Source organism: Misgurnus anguillicaudatus, chromosome 24, assembly GCF_027580225.2.
Source record: "Misgurnus anguillicaudatus chromosome 24, ASM2758022v2, whole genome shotgun sequence".
In the NCBI taxonomy this organism is placed as follows: Eukaryota; Metazoa; Chordata; class Actinopteri; order Cypriniformes; family Cobitidae; genus Misgurnus; species Misgurnus anguillicaudatus.
In genome coordinates this window covers 34018662-34037204 of record NC_073360.2, presented here as the reverse complement: position 1 = coordinate 34037204, position 18543 = coordinate 34018662, and the positions used below count along the sequence as shown (strand labels likewise).

The window sequence follows — 18543 nt, the reverse complement described above, 5'->3', positions numbered from 1 at the left end:
AAGGCTGTTTATTAGGGATGCTCCGATCAGGATTTTTGCAGCCGATACCGATCACCGATTTGTAATCTTCGTGATCGGCCGATACCGATTCCGATACCGATTTTTTTTTTTAAAGCTGATATGCAAGCTCTTTGATGACCAACTGTTACAATCTTTCTAAATAAAATAATACCACGGATGTTGCCTTTGTTATATTACTTGCAGTAATTAGGTATATTATTGTTTTAATAGAGACTCAAATAAATAAGCACAACAAATATTTATTCTGCAAAGAGAAATTTCATATGGCTTTAAAAAGGCTTATGTCTCCTAAAAGTACTGAAAATAAAACACTTCACAGACTTTACTGTATTAATTAAATATACACGCATTCGTATGCAGTATAAAAATTCTTTAGTCAAGAGCAGAGAGTGATTTTATTGAGAGATGAATTAGGTTACTGCAGCTTTAAGAGGTGAGAGAGAGATCGTTCACGTGCACTGATGACAGGCTTCTGTGTGTGTGGGCGGCGGCTGAACGCAGACAAGCAGCTGTGAGGAAAATAAAAGTTTAAACGCTCAAAACTTTAAGACGTATGCAAATAAGAAACTTTTGGCATGAGGATGCAATTGTCCGTGATAGATATGTGTTGTATACACTGTTTGATGGGGATGTGAAGACGCCTCGTGCTGTTTACCGGAGCGCGTCCTCCGGTAAATACGCATATCTCTATAGAGGCAAAGAGAGACATACAAATCTGCACGCTGCACATGAGCAACAGGTTGTAAAGCATCATAAGCATTTTTACAACCTGTTGCTCATGTGCAGCGTGCAGATTTGTATGTCTCTCTTTGCCTTTACAGAGATATGCGTATGAGGACGCGCTCCGGTAAACAGCGCGAGGCGTCTTCACATCCCCATCAAACAGCGTATACAACACATATCTATCACGGACAATTGCATCCTCATGCCAAAAGTTTCTTATTTGCATGCGTCTTAAAGTTTTGAGCGTTTAAACTTTTATTTTCCTCACAGGAAAACAAAAATGTCTTTAATTGCAACCGCATTCAGGATCCTTTTGATGACAAAAGTAAACAGAAAGATCGGTTTATGAGATCGGCAGATTTAGCGAGCACCGATCGAGTCATTTAATGCCATTATCGGCCGATACCGATCGGCGGCCGATCGATCGGAGCATCCCTACTGTTTATTATTCTGGCCGGTAAAAAATATGCTTGGCTGGTGGATTTTTTCATCTACCAGTCCCCGTGGCAGGTGAGCCAAAAAGTTAATTTCGGACCCTGTGTACACCCCTATTAATTTCCCCTATAGACTTTTGGATTATCGCAAAAAAAAAAAAAATAAGTTCTGTGTTTAACAAAAGTTTATGACTTGTTTTACTCTTTACAGATGAACACAACTTTTATGAATTTTGAAGTCAAAATATGGCTTTTTATATTTCTAGTAAATGCATTTAGACTAGGGATGCACCGAATATTCGACCCCCAAAAATTAGTTTCGATGATAAAAGTCTTTCGGCCGAAAACCAAAAATGCTCTTTTGAGCATCTTCGGTTTTCGGCTGAAAGACTTTTATCACTTATTATTCTGTGATGTGGCTGCTTAAGCGCATTGGTTTGCCGTGAAAACATGCGCTATTCGCCTCAAAATTTTCAACTCGAGCGAAAAATGCCATGGTACTAATTATTGGCATGAGAGAGAGAGAGAGAGAGAGAGACCTGAATCCCTCATTATCCCTCACTCCACTAAACTAGCATTCTGATTTGAATAGGTGGTCTGTCAGTGTTTAGATAAGGTCCTTGTTCACAGCTGAATGTTATGAGCAGGTCAATTGTTCTGCATCTACAGTTTATCTGGATTTGAAGAAGGTGTTGAAAGCAGTGGATCTGTCTCTAACACTCGCTCTGTTACGACCCTGTTTTAATCTCTGTTCTTACTGGAAACAACACATGGCCTACACAACTACTACATACTAGTACTAAAGATATCAGATGGCAATACCACGGTGCTTTAATGTATATAAATGATCAAAAACACAAACCAATCTAATACAGACACAAAGTGCATGGAATATACTTTTATCAGTATGTGTGTTCCTCCTTGGGTTAGAACCCATGACCTTTTGCAATGCTAATGCAATGCTCTTGCATTTTTTTCACATTGCAAAATAATGCAATATGTTAAATAAACAAAAAATGCATTCAGCAAACTCAGCAAAACCAACTTTGTAGAAACTTTGTAGAGTCTGCAAAACCAAAGTTCAACCAATACGTTGTCCTTCATAAAAACTAAAACAATTACAAATCAGGCACCGGCACACGGTTTAAGCATTAATAGCTCATTATGAAAAAAATCTCTGCTTTCCTTTTGAACTTTTCCAGGTGTTCCACAGGTCCTCCACACTGATGAACTGATCGTCCCCATGAAAACTGTTGTGTTTGGCTTTGGGGTCATGATAGTTGAGGTCCTCTCTTAAAAACTGGTAATTGAAAAAGAGAGAGAAATTCAATACATAGGCATTCAGATTCAGAAGAAATTAAAGGAATAGTTTGATCTGTGACAACGTTGATTCCCATTTACAAGGAAGGAGAATAAGGTCAGTTAAAATAATATACAAGTTTCAACAGCATACCCACAAAAAGGTTTACAATAGGTTTACAAGTATGCTTTCATCTACCATGATGCAATTGGTCTCAACAGGCCACTGATTGCTGTTTATAAGGAAGTAAACAAGAGAAAAAAAGTTATTTATTACATTGTTAAAAAAGTGAATCTGGGAAAATAAGAGTTTGTTTGACCTCAATGAGCAAAAGCTAATACAAAAGACAATAACTGTTTACCCGAGAGAACATCCAAAAAAGGGAGCAAGTCATTGGATACAGTTTATCTTAGGCTTTGATGCGGCTTTGTTTGGAGTTATTCTGGATCTATTAATACTGTTGAACATCTAGCGAGCAAAGGCTGTGTTTGCTCAGACACAACAAAATGGCAAAAATGATTATACGCATAACCTAACGCAACAGAAGGTTAGAGAACAGTTCACAACTTATTTAATATGTTGTTTTCTTTACTTTTGTTAAGTCGTTTCGGATACAAGTGTCTGCTAAATGCTTAAATATAAAAGTCAAACGTTTGGCAAACTGCAACCCCGGTAATGGATTTCTCAAAACTGTGTAAACATTACACAGAATCCATTAGCACCCACTATCTAAAATTATAAATGAATTTTTAATACTTGGTTGACTAGGAAAACTAATTGTTCTCGATCACCTAAAACGAATCATATACATCATAATAACACATGTTAACTTTTTTCTATGCAATTTCTTCACGCTTTAAAATAGCTTGAATGTAACTCTACACCCTTTCCTTGTCTGGTATTCATGAATGCATTAATATGTGAATTAGTCCTCGCCTCTACTCGCACTACCTTGGACAATAGATAAGCATATGCAAATCTCTGTCTCCACTCAATCGCACCAGCTTGAACATAGATATATACATGAACATAGATGCTACATTCGTCAGTTTCAGAAGCATCCAAGCTGCTCGTTTGCAGCACTAATTTTTTAGCACCCATATTAAAGGGGACATTTCACAAGACTTTTTAAAGATGTCACATAAATCTTTTCGTAGCAAAAATGTGCAGTTTTTGGGTGCGTCCTTTTAAATACAAATAAGTTGATCTATGCACTAAATGGAAGTGCCGTGGTTAGATTAAGGGGCGGTATTATCCCCTTCTGACATCACAAGGGGAGCCAGATTTCAATTACGTATTTTTTCACATGCTTGCAGAGATAGGTTTACCAAAACTAAGTTACTGGGTTGGTCTTTTTCACATTTTCTAGGTTGATAGGAGCACTGGGGACCCAATTATAAACATGAAAAAAGTCAGATTTTCGTAATATGTCCCCTTTAACTGATTAAAGCAATTACACCTCACATGTGAGCAGCGCATGCTCGTATCACAGTAGTGTTGGGCGATATGCCCCATTTTGAGATCGTCCTATCGTCAGCCTGTGAGATCGGCGATACACGATAGTATCGGGTGGTGGGGGAGTAGTTTACTCATTTTTTTATTTGTTTTTTTTTTTTACTTATAACAAGTTCCTTGATTGGTGGACAAAAAAAGAACAAGAGCAACGCCGTAATGACCGCAACCTTCTTAAAACTGATGCCATTAATGTGAGCGCGTCATTAAAACCCTAACCATGATTACTTAACTGTAAAAACATGCATCTTACACACACACACACACGTGCGCGCACATACAAACAATTCAATGCATTTGTTTAGTGCTGATGCAGTCTACACGGGTCCAAAAATTCCTACCCGAACCCGATCAGACCCGTAAATGTGCTACACTGAACCGACCCGGACCCGTCTGTTGTTTTGAAAGCTGGACCCGGAACCGACCCGGACCCGTCTATTATTTAAAAGCTGGAACCGGATCCGACGCGGACCCGTCTATTATTTAAAATCTGGACACGAACCCGTCCGGGAAGACACAGCCCCGACCGGCAAATATTCTTTAGATAAATGTTATTAATAAGTCAATAAACAAGTAGCGAAAATTAAACTTTTGTCTTACCCATAGAAGTTAGTCTTCTCCCTCTTTGTACCTGACTGTGTGATGCACAATCCTTATTTCCAAGAAAGTTCCATCCATGTTATTCCTCTCTTGACGATTGAAATGTTTAATGCTTATTCCAGCTTTAAAAGTCCACTTTACAGTCGTGGTGATTAATAACGCAGTTTTACATTTGTTGTGTATCGGGTCAACTTGCTTAATAATGTTTGCCCATTTGGATTATAATAACGATTGGTCGTTCAGTGCCATGGCTGCTTTCGTTAGCTTTACTTCTTTGCCATTATCTCTGTGCTCTTTGAGCAGAGTCGCGAAAACTTTAGATATAACAGCAAGACGGTCAATTTATAATATTATTAAAAAAATTAGAGAAGTCAGTGCAAAATGTGCGGTACGGTCCTGCCTTCTAAATAAAAGAGCCAATTGTCAAAGGTAAAGTCATTGCGTCTCACTGCAGAAGCTCCTGACTGGTAGCCAGAGACATATTACAAGAGCGCATGCGCGTTAGCTGCCTGGTTGGAGCAACCAAATATAAACTTTTTAACGCAATTTTAGCGTCATGGAAAAAATGTATGCAACATTTCATCTAAGTTTTTGTTGCTGTTTTTGAAATATTTTATTTAAATGTGAGTGTGTGTTCTCAAGAGTCCGATCCACCTCGGGTATTACCCACAATGTTAAACAGACCCGGGACCCGAAGTAATAAATTGAGACCCGACCCGGACCTGGCTGATCATTTAAAATATAGACCCAAACCCGTACGGGTCCCGGGTCGGGTCCGGGTCTCGGGTCTTCCGTGTAGACCTCTAACACGTGTCAAGCAGTAGTGCTCTCAGAGGTGCCTTTTTAAACACCTTGGTCCAGCTGAACGCAATCATATTTTAAACACAATCATATTTTAAACACGAAGGACGTGTTGCCACAACTCATTGAAATGCATATCATAAACAGGATTACTACCTAGTGATCTGACTTTGGACAGAGTGCAGCTCTCTGCACATCCGCCAGAGTGAGAGAGGCGCCAATATGCAAAGACACGCGCATTAAGTGCAGGTACGTGCAAGAAGGAATTCTCTATTTACAAGCTTTCCGCGTAAAGTCAAGCCCACAAACCCTCATGCAAGGAAAAGCATGCAATGTGGATGTCAGTGATGGAGTACTCGAGTCCTGGACTCGGACTCGAGTCCGACTCGAGTCACTATTCTTTGGACTCGAGTCCGATTCGAGAATCCATTCTCTGGACTTGTGACTCGACTTGGACTCGCGGATTGATGACTCGTACTTGGACTCGGACTCGAGGATATATACAATCGGACTTGAGCATTTATCACTTTGTTTTTGACTAAATATGTTATAAAAAATTATATAAGGTGTTACACTTTTCCTGTTTCGTGCCCAAGACCGGTCGCGATCTCCCTCCACAGACACTGCTACCTCTCGCTCTCTTTGCTTGACAACACACTCACTGACGTCACTCACTTTTACGCTCGTGCAATGCATGATGCATGATTCGCGGGCTAAATGTTCACATTTGTAAAATGCAGAAAGACGTGCCCCGGATTGTGAAGTTCGCCTACGCGAATTTTGCTTCTAATGCTGGAAAGAGCAGCGCTAAATGTTGTGTGTGTAGGTAAAAGACTGGGACAACCTCAAACTTTAACAGACACGGATGCACCCAGAAAAGTAAGTAAAATGCTTTCTATTGCCTAACTTTAGCTTTTTTAAAAAAATATTACTGACTAATGCATATATAACAAACAGAAGAAGCTAGGGTTAATGTATGTCTGGTTCAGATTACAGCATTTTTTGTCTGTTGAAAACTTAAAAAGAGTAACTAAACCCTAATCCAAGTTTATTTAGTTACTGATCTGTAAGAATGATGGTTTATTAGTGCTGTTCATTGATTTTGATGTACGTTTGGATATAAAGTGTTTCAGTACTACAATATATGGTGTAAAAACGTCTGAGTGCTGCCCTCTTCAGGTTGAACGGTGGCTACTGCAGTTGAATTTTCCTATTTGATGTTGGGTCCAAAAAATGACTCCTACTATGGAAAATAAATTGTTTTTTTAAGAAAATCATTTCAGGATGTTTTCTTAATAGACTTCAATGCCAACTCAGTTGTTTGTTCTTATTTCCTCAAAAAAACAAAATGCAGCATGATTACAAATTAAATTTGTAAATTTTCTACGCTAGTTCTCAATCACAAGTTTACAACAATGGAAGTACACACATGCTTTTGATGGCTTCGAAAAGTTACAAAGTGTGTTCCAAAGTGTATGTCAAATCAGTAAATAAACTCCATTTGGAATCGTGACAGTGGTGTCATTTTTGTTTAATGTAGAACCTTTTTAATACATTTTATCAGTTTTTTGAAGGTCCCAAAGTGGAGACATGTAGGCACTCTCAGACTCGAATACAGGACTTGAGACTCGACTCGGACTCGAACACTGGGGACTTGAGACTCGACTCGGACTCGAACTCTGGTAATGGTGACTCGACTTGGACTCGACTCGGACTCTTCTTTGGTGACTCGGACTTGGACTCGGACTCGAACACTGGGACTCGAGACTCGACTCGGACTCGACAGTTGGTGACTCGACTACAACACTGGTGGATGTTAATGTAAAACTATGATGATAATAATAACAACCATTCGCCAACTATCGTCATGAATATCGCCTTGAAAGCCTGCCATTGGCGATATGTCTGAAGATCGTTGATACACGATACTATCGTCTATCGGCACAACCCTACATCAAAGAAGTAGAGATATGCAGCAGTGTTGCAATCGTTTCAGCTTGGGTCTATGCAGCATCCATGCACGCTTCTCACAGACAGAAAGAGCAGCAGTTGCACAACTTGCACGCTCCTCACAGACAGAAAGAGCAGCGCTTGCGCGACTTGCGCGCTCTTCACACACAGAAATAGCGCACACATATAGATCTGTTGTTTGTGTTTTAATGGCTTAAAATAACTTGTTTTTAAATGGTTGTGCTTAAATACGTGTACAAACATTATGTTTTCGTGACCATGCGCACAGTAGCGTGATGTGGGCGCGTAACCTCGATAGAGAAGATAGTCCAAAATCTCTACCGGTTGACAAATTTCTACCGGTTTATTGCCCACCCCTATAGGAAACTGAGGCAGTGGCATTTGAAAAATTTGGAAAACTGCACATTGACATATAACCAACAAAAACTTGAATTTCACTATAGGAGGACTTTAAACTAATAGTTCACTCCAATATAAAAATTCTCATTATTTACTCACACACACATAAATCCATTAATAAATGGTAAACAACTTAAAATAATGATAGATTTATGAGAGAAAACAAATACTATTTCAAGTATATTTAGATTTTTTAAACTAAAACAAGCACAAAATACATGCACATAACTTAAAATCTCAAATAAATGAATGAAACATGAAGTTAATGGCGTGTCGCACTATTTGATATTTATGCATTTTATTTTAAAATTCATTCGTTTGTGTTTAACCAAAGAAAGGAAGTCATAAATATCTGGCATGACACGAACTATACCTTTAAAGCAGTCAACATAGCTGATGTATCTGATAAACAAAAACACAGTCAAAACCACAGACATCAACACATCATGTCATAATGCCAAAACTGACATTGATAATTTCACTTGAAACACCGTCACTCTCTCTACTGTATAAAACATCAAAAACATTAGATAGGCCGAGACATTTTTTAACATGCCCACACAAATTGTCAAGCAAGACGAGTCTAGCCATGCTATGTGTCCTGCTTTCAAATCTACTCTGTGTGAATGCAGTACAACCAGATCTGTCTATTATTACATGTGCTTGTGAAACACATCTGAGAATGTGCAGTATGCGATCGTGGATAAGAGAAAGTCTTTCAAAGGGCCTCCAGCCAAAAAATATACAGTAGACACAAAATCCAAGACACCAATGATGAAGATGTGCTATACCGTTCGGTTTGATTAGCCATAACACTGCTAAGAGGAGATTGGACGCATGAGGACACCACACCTACGCAACATATCGCTAAGTGGGACAAAAGCCAAAAGGCAGGCCCCTTTCACTGTTGCAAACCTTTCCAAAATGCTACCCACGCACCGGTGCACATGCTAACTAGGTTTGTTTTGGGAAAATAGCCAGGACTTCAAATGTAGCATTTAGGATTTGTTGATAGATCATTACGGTGATAACAAAGGCCCAGTGCCAAAAAATGTGGTATTGAGAGATATGACACAACTGGTCCATGGGGACGTTTTTCAAGGAGATTTTACGTCTAATGTTGCGCAATGCTAGCGAGTGTGATGACTCAGCTATGCTAACTCAATGTGGGTCAAACAGAATTGACGTACTGACGAATGATAAGACGTATAAAGATAGGAAACATACGATATGTCCTATTCTGAAAAAAATTTGACAAGTTTGGCCATGAAAAATGAAAACTGCTTTACCTCAGTCTTTTAATAAACTGGTGAAGTATTAAAATTTCACAAGAGACTGACATGTACACGTTACATAAGATAGAAAGACAGAAACATCTTGGATGATATGGGGGTAAATAAATTATCTGGATTTGTTTAATGAAAACTGAGTAATCCTTTAAAGCCAGACAATGCTGATCCAGCGCTGTTTCTATGAGACACCTACACAGGGATCTAAAACAGCATTTATGGCCCTTGCGGACCACCTATCTGAGAAACTGATGGCTTCTTGCCTTCTGCAGAAACATTTTCTGCATCTTGCATAGTACAGATAACACACACACACACAGAAAACACACATCCTGGACTAACACATAAGCTCCCAGACAAAAGGACAATCTTTACAAAGAAGGAATTAGCCAAATCTCATTATTTACAACCATCTTTAGTTAAAGGAAAACATCACAGTTTTTCAATATTTTACTATGTTCTTACCTTAACTTAGACAAATTAATACATCCCTATCTTTTTTTAATGCGTGCACTTTTAATCTTTGTACAGCACGTCGTGAATGTGTTAGCATTTAGCCTAGCCACATTCATTCCTTAGGATCCAAACAGAGATGAATTTAGAAGCCAACAAACACTTCCATGTTTTCCCTATTTAAAGAGTAGTTACACATGTAAGTATGGTGGCACAAAATAAAACTTTAGTTTGGAGTCATAGGAATGAATGGGGCTAGGCTAAATGCTAACACATTCAAGAAGCGCTGTACAAAGATTAAAAGTGCATGCATTGAAAAAAAGACAAGTATGTATTAATTCATCTAAGTTGAGGTAAGAACTAAGTAAAATATTGAAAAATTGATACGAAGATACAGTGGATTTAAGGCTTGTACTGATGATAACATACCCTGATCTTACAAGAAATCATACATATGAGGTGACTAATTCACATGAAGTGATTGTACGAAAACTATGGTTATAGACGGTTTCAGCAGTAACAACATAAACAAGCGGCTGTCGTGGTCCACACGTAACTTCTGGTAAACTCCGCTAAGAATAAATAACAACAAAGTTAATTAAACCTAGTTTAAGGTGACATAGAATGATTGAACGGAGTATTTATCCTTGTTCCGTGATGTGACATGTAGACAAAAACATTTTTGTTTGGGTCTGTAATGCCTTAGAAGCTACCTAAAAACCTCTCTCAGATAGCTCTATTAGGGTGGGGGTTTTTAAACAAGTGGTTTTGCACCTATTTGGCTCCCCCTACTGGCTTAACTTGCAATCTCATTACTGATTGGCTGACTTTGCTGCCACTCAAAAAATTTAGCCAATTATTTTAAAGTGGAGAGTCAGTTAGATGCCTGTGATGTCATAAGCATCAGTTTTTCAGATTGCATGGGCTGTTTTCTGGCTGACATTTCTAAAAGAGGAATTTCTATGAGACTGAGATGTTTAGCACTTTTTGTATGTTTGTGAATGTGGGTAGACTACCATTATTTTAACAAAGACAAGGTAAAAATGGTTTTTGATTCTCTGTCCCCTTTAATTTATATAACAAGCAAAAAAACAACACATAGATTACCTAGGAAACCAAAATATTAGTTATTTTCGACGAAGCATTTGCTCAATAGATCAGTTTAGCAACCAGTCAGACCATTAAAAAAAGGAAACCGGAAGTAAAGTTCGGATCTAGACGTGTATCGCGTCAGCGCACGTGCGTCCGATGAAACCGTCTATAAGGGAAAGAAGCATAAATAAAACCCAATGTCTACAAAAACGTTTGCAAGGTGACTGTACAAATTATGTCTAAGCGATTAATCAAAATTAATCACGATGTGTAACATTGCGATTAGCAATTCGCAAAAGGCTGCGAAATGAGAAATATGCAGCGAGTCTGTGCCTTTGAAGCAAAAACATGACTTTCCTCTTTGTGACAGTCTTACTAACCAATTGAGTGAGCATGCCTCCGTTCTCCCCAAATTAATGTAATGTAATGTATAAATGTTAACTACAGATTTGCTGCCAAATCTCTCTTGCTACAGCAGTGATCCATTATCGCCATTTCTCTTCGATCGTTGATCACCGCTATGTGAAGGGAGGTTTGGCAGCCAAACTGTAGTTAAAACTGTATACATTAGTACACAGTAACGTCAGCTCGATGTAGTTTTTGCTGCACTTTAGCTATGATTAGAACTAAGGTAATCTACTTGCTGCTTATTTAGCTTGTTATTCAGAAATAAACTACTCTAAAGGAACTTTGTTGTTATTGACTCTTTGCAAAGTTCAGCGGACATTACGTTTGTTCCACAACCATTTACGTGGTTTTAGAAACCAGGCCCATCAGCTCCACCTACTTTCCAACTCTTTGTCCATTTTTGGTTATCTGCAAGTGACGTGCTGCCAAGATGGCGCCAACTTTGGGCTACAAAAATGTTCTTCAGAAACCTATGGGTGACTTAACGGACACTACATCCATGTTTCATACGGTCTATGATATTTTCCCCAAATAGCACAGCCCTAGTACAAATTCATATGAATGAACCACCTCGTAAAACACATTCAACCTGCCATGAGATTTTGTCGGGTAACATGGTCTCAGCAGCGGACCCAGTGAAACTTAAAACCATATCCTTTGGTGACCAAAGAACAAGTTTTTTGTTTACACCATTGACAGTGATATAAGGCTACATCTCATTTCTCCGTCTTACCCCTTCCCCTTGTTTTTGCGTGTTTATGTTAGGGGAAGTGGCATCTCAATTCTCATTTTGATCAAGGGCTAGGGCCAAGGCGTAGGGATACATAGCCCTTGAAACGAAGTGTGATAACGACCACACTTGAAAGAGATGGGTAAATGTTAACGTAGGATTTCTCAGGAATGCCGGCATCAAGATTTTTTACGGCTGAACGTCGAACTGTCAACGATTCGCACAAATGTAAGTAACGTTATTTTCAGCAGTTTAATTGATATATTAATTTATGACACTCATGTTTTACGATACTTTTAATTAAAGGCGGAGTCCACAATGTTTGAAAAACGCTTTGGAAAAGGAGACGGGCCGACTACCAAAACACACTTATAGCCAATCAGCAGTAAGGGGCGTGTCTACTAACCGACATCCTGCGTATGTGTGGGGCGGGTCTATCAACAGAAGGTCCAGATTCTATTGGGGTAGCAGCCAGTTAGCGGCAAGGGAAGATGATGCAAACGGTAATCGATTGCCCTATTAATTTTTTAGAGAAACGATCTGTCTTACCCCTTCACTTGGTTTCGAGTGGCAAGGGGAAAATTTATTAATGAGCTTAGCAGTAAATTAAAGTAAATCAACTGCCTAATAAACCAAACATCAGACACTTAGAAGCAGCGCTAAAGGCAAACCACTGACCCCGTCAGTCTCCAAAACATCCACGTTTCCGTTGGCGTCGTCATCCATTTGCTTGTGAATGCTGCGGATGGCCTCGAAGCTGAGGATTGCGTTCTCATCCTGGCATAGGGGTTCATCAATACGGCAAAGCTCTATGGAAAGAGACAGACATTTAGTTAGATACTGAAACTCACGGTGCCTAATTCTAAACTTAAATTTAATTCTTGAATTTTTATGGAATGTTGGATCTTAATAGTTACAGGTTAGTTCGCAAAAGCCTTTAATCTGAAACGACTTAGGATCCCCACACTTGCAGGATGGTCCCATTAATATTACATGCTTTTGCCATTAAATTAGGGACTAGCACATTCAAATAGATAAGCAATTAAACTGCAACTTTTTGGAAATTAAAGCAAGACAGAGACCCAAAACAGCCTGCAGTCTAGTGATGGTTACTATGACTGTCTTGAGCCACATAGCACCATTTAATGAGAATCTTGCGTGCTAATGAAGACTCTCAGCATCTATAATGAGAGGATAAAAATCCCAAACTTCATAAAGACAGCACATGTGAAGATTTCCAACTCAAACTTTGAGTGGGGCTAAAAATAGGCCTGACTGTGGTATTAACAAAAAACTAGCTAAAGACTATTTTTAGACCAACAATCTTTTCAGCTGTTGTGTTACAGTCAAGGTGACGTGGTTTGTGCTCTTCTTTGGTTTCCAGATCAGAAAGGTTTTCTAGTTTATGTGAAACCTTATGAATACCACACAAGTTGGTGTATATCATAACCTATTAAAGACAACAGGCTTCAAAAAACTAAATCTTAGTGTCTGCCTTCTAACAAGAGAATTCCGGCCATTTAGAAACCCAAGGACGTCCTTTAAAAGCAGAGACAGGAGTCGTAGGTATTAGGATTTGGGATGGGTGCTGGGTGGGTTAAGGCTTCATATAAGGTTTCTGAAATATAACACCAATTAGAACAGACTTCAACCTTGGAGGACATTGAATAAGGCATTTTGTAAAGCAGCCTGGGGTACGCAATATAAATACTCTTCTGTTTCTTATTTTACATATACAAGCGATGATAGCATAATCAAAGGAATCCTAACAAAAGACTGAACCTGTATCCTTTGTGCCAACAGCCCAGGGGCCTGTTTCAGTAAGGAGGTTTAACCAACTCAAACTCTGAGATGGGAAACTAAGTATTTGTTTATAGAAAAGCTAAAATTAGTTAGTTCAAGTTTAAATAGGCTGACTTTGAGTTGAGCGTGTGCACGACTATTATGGAAAGCCATCATCAATGGAGCTCTGGTATTATGATTCGCCATGATAAAAAGGTTCAGATACTTTTTACTAGTAAAACTGTAAGTGTTGCTGCAAGTGTACAGCAGCTACAAGCATACACTCTAAAAAAACAAACGGTTCTATATAGCACCAAAACTGTTGCTTTCAATCGTAACGATAGAAGAACCATTTAGTGCCATATAGCACCGGTGAAGAACCAGTGAAGCACCAGTGAAGAACCAGTGAAGCACCAGTGAAGCACCAGTGTAGAACCATAAAGGGGCCATATAGCACCACATATGGTTCTACGTGGCACTATGTGGTTCTGCACGGGTGCTTCGCTGGTGCTTCACTGGTTCTTCACTGGTGCTGTATGGCACTAAAGATGGTTCTTCTGTCGTTGCGATCCGGAGCAGCAGTTTTGGTGCTATATAGAACCTTTTTTTTTTTAGAGTGTATAGAAAAAAGTTGTTGTGGGAAATTGCTGCTCGAGTCAATACATTTAATGTTTCATGCACAGCTTGTGCGAGTAGTACTACGGCGCATTGATCAGTAGGAAGTCCTTATCAATCTAAAATTGCTATGAGTCGCTTATAACATGGATTTAAAAAAGCAACACTTGTCAAACACAATCATTCGAAATATTATCATAAAAATACCTGAACCAATTTGAAGAACAGCGTTATAAATATGCTTATAGACATTTCCTAAATTGCGTTTGTAATGGTACTTCTTCTGCGGCACAAACGGAGTTTCTGCATGAGAGCGCCATCTGGCTTTTGAATGTGGCGGCATTTCACTGTAATTCATTCATCGAGGAAAAAAATGCATTCGCACGATTGAAACCTCAGTTTTAGGGCTAAGATAATTCAAGTTATTGAACCTTATATTTAGAGATGTAACGATACATTGTGCGATTCTGCTTGCTATGCTTCTCAATGAATTATGGTGAAATGCCCCTACATCCAAAAGCAAGATGGCGCTCTCATGCAGAAACATACTTACATCCCTGTTTTTCAAACATTTACAGGTATTTTTATGATAAAAAATATTTATAATTATGTTAGACGAGTGTTGCATTTTCAAATGCATGTTATAAACGACTCAAACTGTGATTATAAATTGATAAGGACTTGATCAAATAGCCGTAGTACATAATATCGTCACCGTGATTCAGAATCGATATCAGATTATAGTGTGTATCGTGAAATATTGTTACACCAATCATTATTAGGGCTGGGTATCGATTCAGATGTTCCAGATCGATTCGATTCACAAGCTATCAATTCGATTCTCTGTTCGATTCCGATTCTCGATCGGTTTTTATACTCGATTCTCGATTCAACTAAATGAATATAGATTTAATACAAATACTATATTTATAAAAAAGAACAGTGAACATAAGTTTACAAGGGTAATTAACAAAAGAAATTAAGAGCCACAAACCTGTATATTAAACTCTTGTATACACTTGGGTACATTAAAACAGAACCCATCTCTAATTTTGAAATGGATACAATTATGTTAAATACAATACAATTTTGGTGCAAGATGAAAAATGTATGCTGAAAAAAGTCAGAACAGTCTAGTGGTGAAGACTAGTAATTACATTAATGTTAATCTTACGTTCAATGTTTGCGGAAATTAATATGAAAAAAACAATCGATTCGTGGCCTTTGAGAATCGATTTTGAACAGACCACGTAAAAAACACGATTAATCGAAAAAAAAATATTTTTTTTTGCCCAGCCCTATTCATTATCATGCAGATGCAATCCCATGGACAAAAAAACATGACAGCAAATACAAATTAGGCATAATACTTAAGGCTATATGACTTAACAAATGTTTGCAAATATTAAAACCAAATGCCAAGCCGGTATTCAAACTCAGGTCGCGGAAAGTATGTCTGCGCTGCACACAGCACTACCCCCTACACCAAGAACTTTTAATGAAAGAATTCGCAAGAAACGTAAAGGCAGCTGTTCAGATGTAAGAGCACAGCCACAAAGGCTGATATTTGTCAAGCAATCTCTATCAATATCTAAAATAAATGCAAAGATAAATGAAAACGCTCAAATAAATGCGCGTGGATGTGACAAAAATCCATAATCCTCTCCCAACATAAATGTAACTCCCTACAAATGAAGGCAACATCATCATCTAAACTTTTAAATAATGTGGAGGAAACGGAAAGAAACTGAGTTTACAGAAGAAAGCCTGCTCCAGACCAGGTTAGGTTCACAGAGTAAGTTACCATGGAAACAGACTCTAAGTATAAGGCCCGGTCCCAAATGGCACACTTCATGTGGACTTTCGGTCTCGTTGCTTTAAGTTGCGCGTGCCCCCTTAGTCTACTAGTCCGTAGGGTGTCCCATCTGTCATTTTTACACTCCGAAGTGTGCTCATCAGCGCCCTCTTTGCACCCTTGATGCAGTCTTCAGAGAAGCCCGCAATGCAGCAGGCTTTGCGCACTTTACCAACCCAGAAGTCCTTACGAAAGAGTAGTCCGACCAATCAGACGACGGAAGGGAGGAGTTCACACTGATGGACAACTTCTCTTCTTATTTCCGGCGTGACGCTCGAGACTGTCCCAAAATACGACTCCAGTGCGCACTCTTGGACTTGCGTCAAGAGTCCCTAAGGTATGCACTACATGATGTCATCAAAGTGTGGACTCTGAGGAAGTCCATAAGTCGCAGTGTGTCATTTGGGACATGGCCTAAGTTACCTCTCCTTCTGAAATAGACTTAACCTAACTCACTGTCTCGGGTTTGACATATCTCCCATTCTGGAAACAGAAAACCCAGAGTTTCATTTCAGGTTCAATATACTCAAAGTTTTCACTTAACCTCCTTTCTGAAACATGCCCCAGTTCTTAAACTGTTAAGCCCAAAACACAAATTCTACACAAAGACATAAACGCAAACTCATGCATTAATGCGATTAGTCATTACATAAAAGAAACACTCGTAACTCCCTTTTTTTAGTGTTGCAACAAGGGGGCACTTTGGCACAAACTGTGCACTACAATCAATATTTTCTTCAGCTCATCTGAAAGAGAAACAGTTTACAATCTTGCTGAATAAGTTAAGCTGACATATTTATAGTAAGCTACCTGCAAATAACATTTGGTTTAGCGTCACATATTTAAATCCACCAAACCTTTATTGCCCTCAGAAGTTTGTTTTCTGTAACAATAATAAAAGGCTGCATGTTACTGATATATGCAATTCAACATACACTACACGTTAAATACATCTTATATAAATGAGTCATATTTCTACTTTCAGGGCTCCCAACTAACTTTTTCACTAGGAGCACAGTGGCCCCCAACTGAAAATTTTAGGGGCGCAACCAGAAAATTTAGGGGCACATACCTTAAATCAACATGCTAACCAAATATTCACATTTCTACTAATTTCCACTGTATTACTAATAAATACTTTAATAATAGATGCAGAAACTATAATCTGCTGTTTTCAAATTCAGTGTCACGTCACAAAAAAAGGTCAAATTTACTGGTCGCACATGTGCGACTGAATGTTAAATTCAGTGCCACAATTTTTGGTGACAAAATGCCACCATTTGGTGGCAGTCTGGAGCCCTGACTTTAATATAAAAAAGGAAATGATTGCATTGCAACAAAACTATTTACTTTATTTTGACCCAAATAAAAAAACAATTATTAAATTCTTCTTTAAAAACAGATAGCTTAATGGAAAGGGACGGAAAAAACAGGAAATCTCACACATTTTAAAGGACAAGTTCGGTATTTTACACCCAAAGCCCTGTTCTCAGATTGTTTATGATGAAATAGAACGGTTTTGACTGAAATGTCGACATTTGCAGCTGCTCAGAGAGTTTTTGGGTGTTTGTGTTTCGGCTCCTACCTTTGCAGTGGGTTTGGTGGTGCACTGGAGCAATCCTTTCTGGGGTGCATTGGACTTTCGTTTGCAGGGATGTGGGGCTTATCGAGTGGTCAGGGGTGTTCAGTGGTGTGCTCACACAGAAATCGCGTTAAAAGATGCTTTCCAACAGGTGTTTTAGCATTCGTTGTAAACTTGTGGACCTATTTTTCCAAACGCCTCACACCCGTACATTCTTCCGCTTAGAGCTTGAATAATAGACACTCCAGCCCAGTTGGTGGCGCTAATCCACCATTGCCAATTGCAAGAATACAAACAAAGTTCCCGGCGCCGAGTAATACCGTACCTCACAGCACAACTAATACAAGTCAATGGAGTTGGCAAAAACTACGATAAAACCTGTTTGAATTCGTATTTGGCCGAGATTTTGTCGTTAGCATACCAGTGAACGCCCTTGGCCACTCGGTGAGTTTCACGTCTTTGTAAACGAAAGTTTAATGCATTTTAGGAAGGCTTGTTCCAGTGCACCATTAAACCCATTGTAAAGGTAGGAGCTGAACCACAAACACCCAAAAATTCTCTGGGCAGCCGCATATATCGAAATTTCAGTCAAAACCGTTCTATTTCATCATAAACAATCTGAAAACAGGGCTTTAAGTGTAAAATACCGAACTTGTCCTTTAAAGCTCCCGTTCTGTCTGTGATTTTGAAGCTTTGATTGTGTTTATAGTGGGCAATATAACATGTGTTCATGTTTCACGTGTAAAAAAAACGCGGTATTTTTCACACAATTTACTTATCTGTATAGTGCTGTTTTCACTGTCCTCAAAACAGGCTGATGTCTTCCTTGTTATGTGAAGTCCCTCCTTCAGAAATACGTATCGAGTTCTGATTGTGTAGTTTGTTTAGTGTGCTGTGATTCGATAGCAGCTTAGGCTAGCAGAGCCTTTTGAGCCAAAGCTGGTGACTGACGTATTCCTGTGGGCGGAGTTTAGTC

General features: G+C 38.9%; 1 protein-coding gene across 5 annotated transcripts in view; it reads right to left on the bottom strand.

Moving 5' to 3' along the window:
• Nucleotides 1-18543, bottom strand: part of stim1a (stromal interaction molecule 1a) — a 68160-nt gene that overhangs the window by 42422 nt on the left and 7195 nt on the right. For all 5 annotated transcript variants that reach the window (XM_073863190.1, XM_073863191.1, XM_073863193.1 and 2 more), the window contains 2 exons: nt 12412-12542; nt 2366-2478 (listed from right to left, as the gene is read on the bottom strand). In XM_073863190.1, the coding sequence (XP_073719291.1) occupies nt 2366-2478; nt 12412-12542 (244 nt within the window). The remainder of the gene's footprint in view (nt 1-2365; nt 2479-12411; nt 12543-18543) is intronic.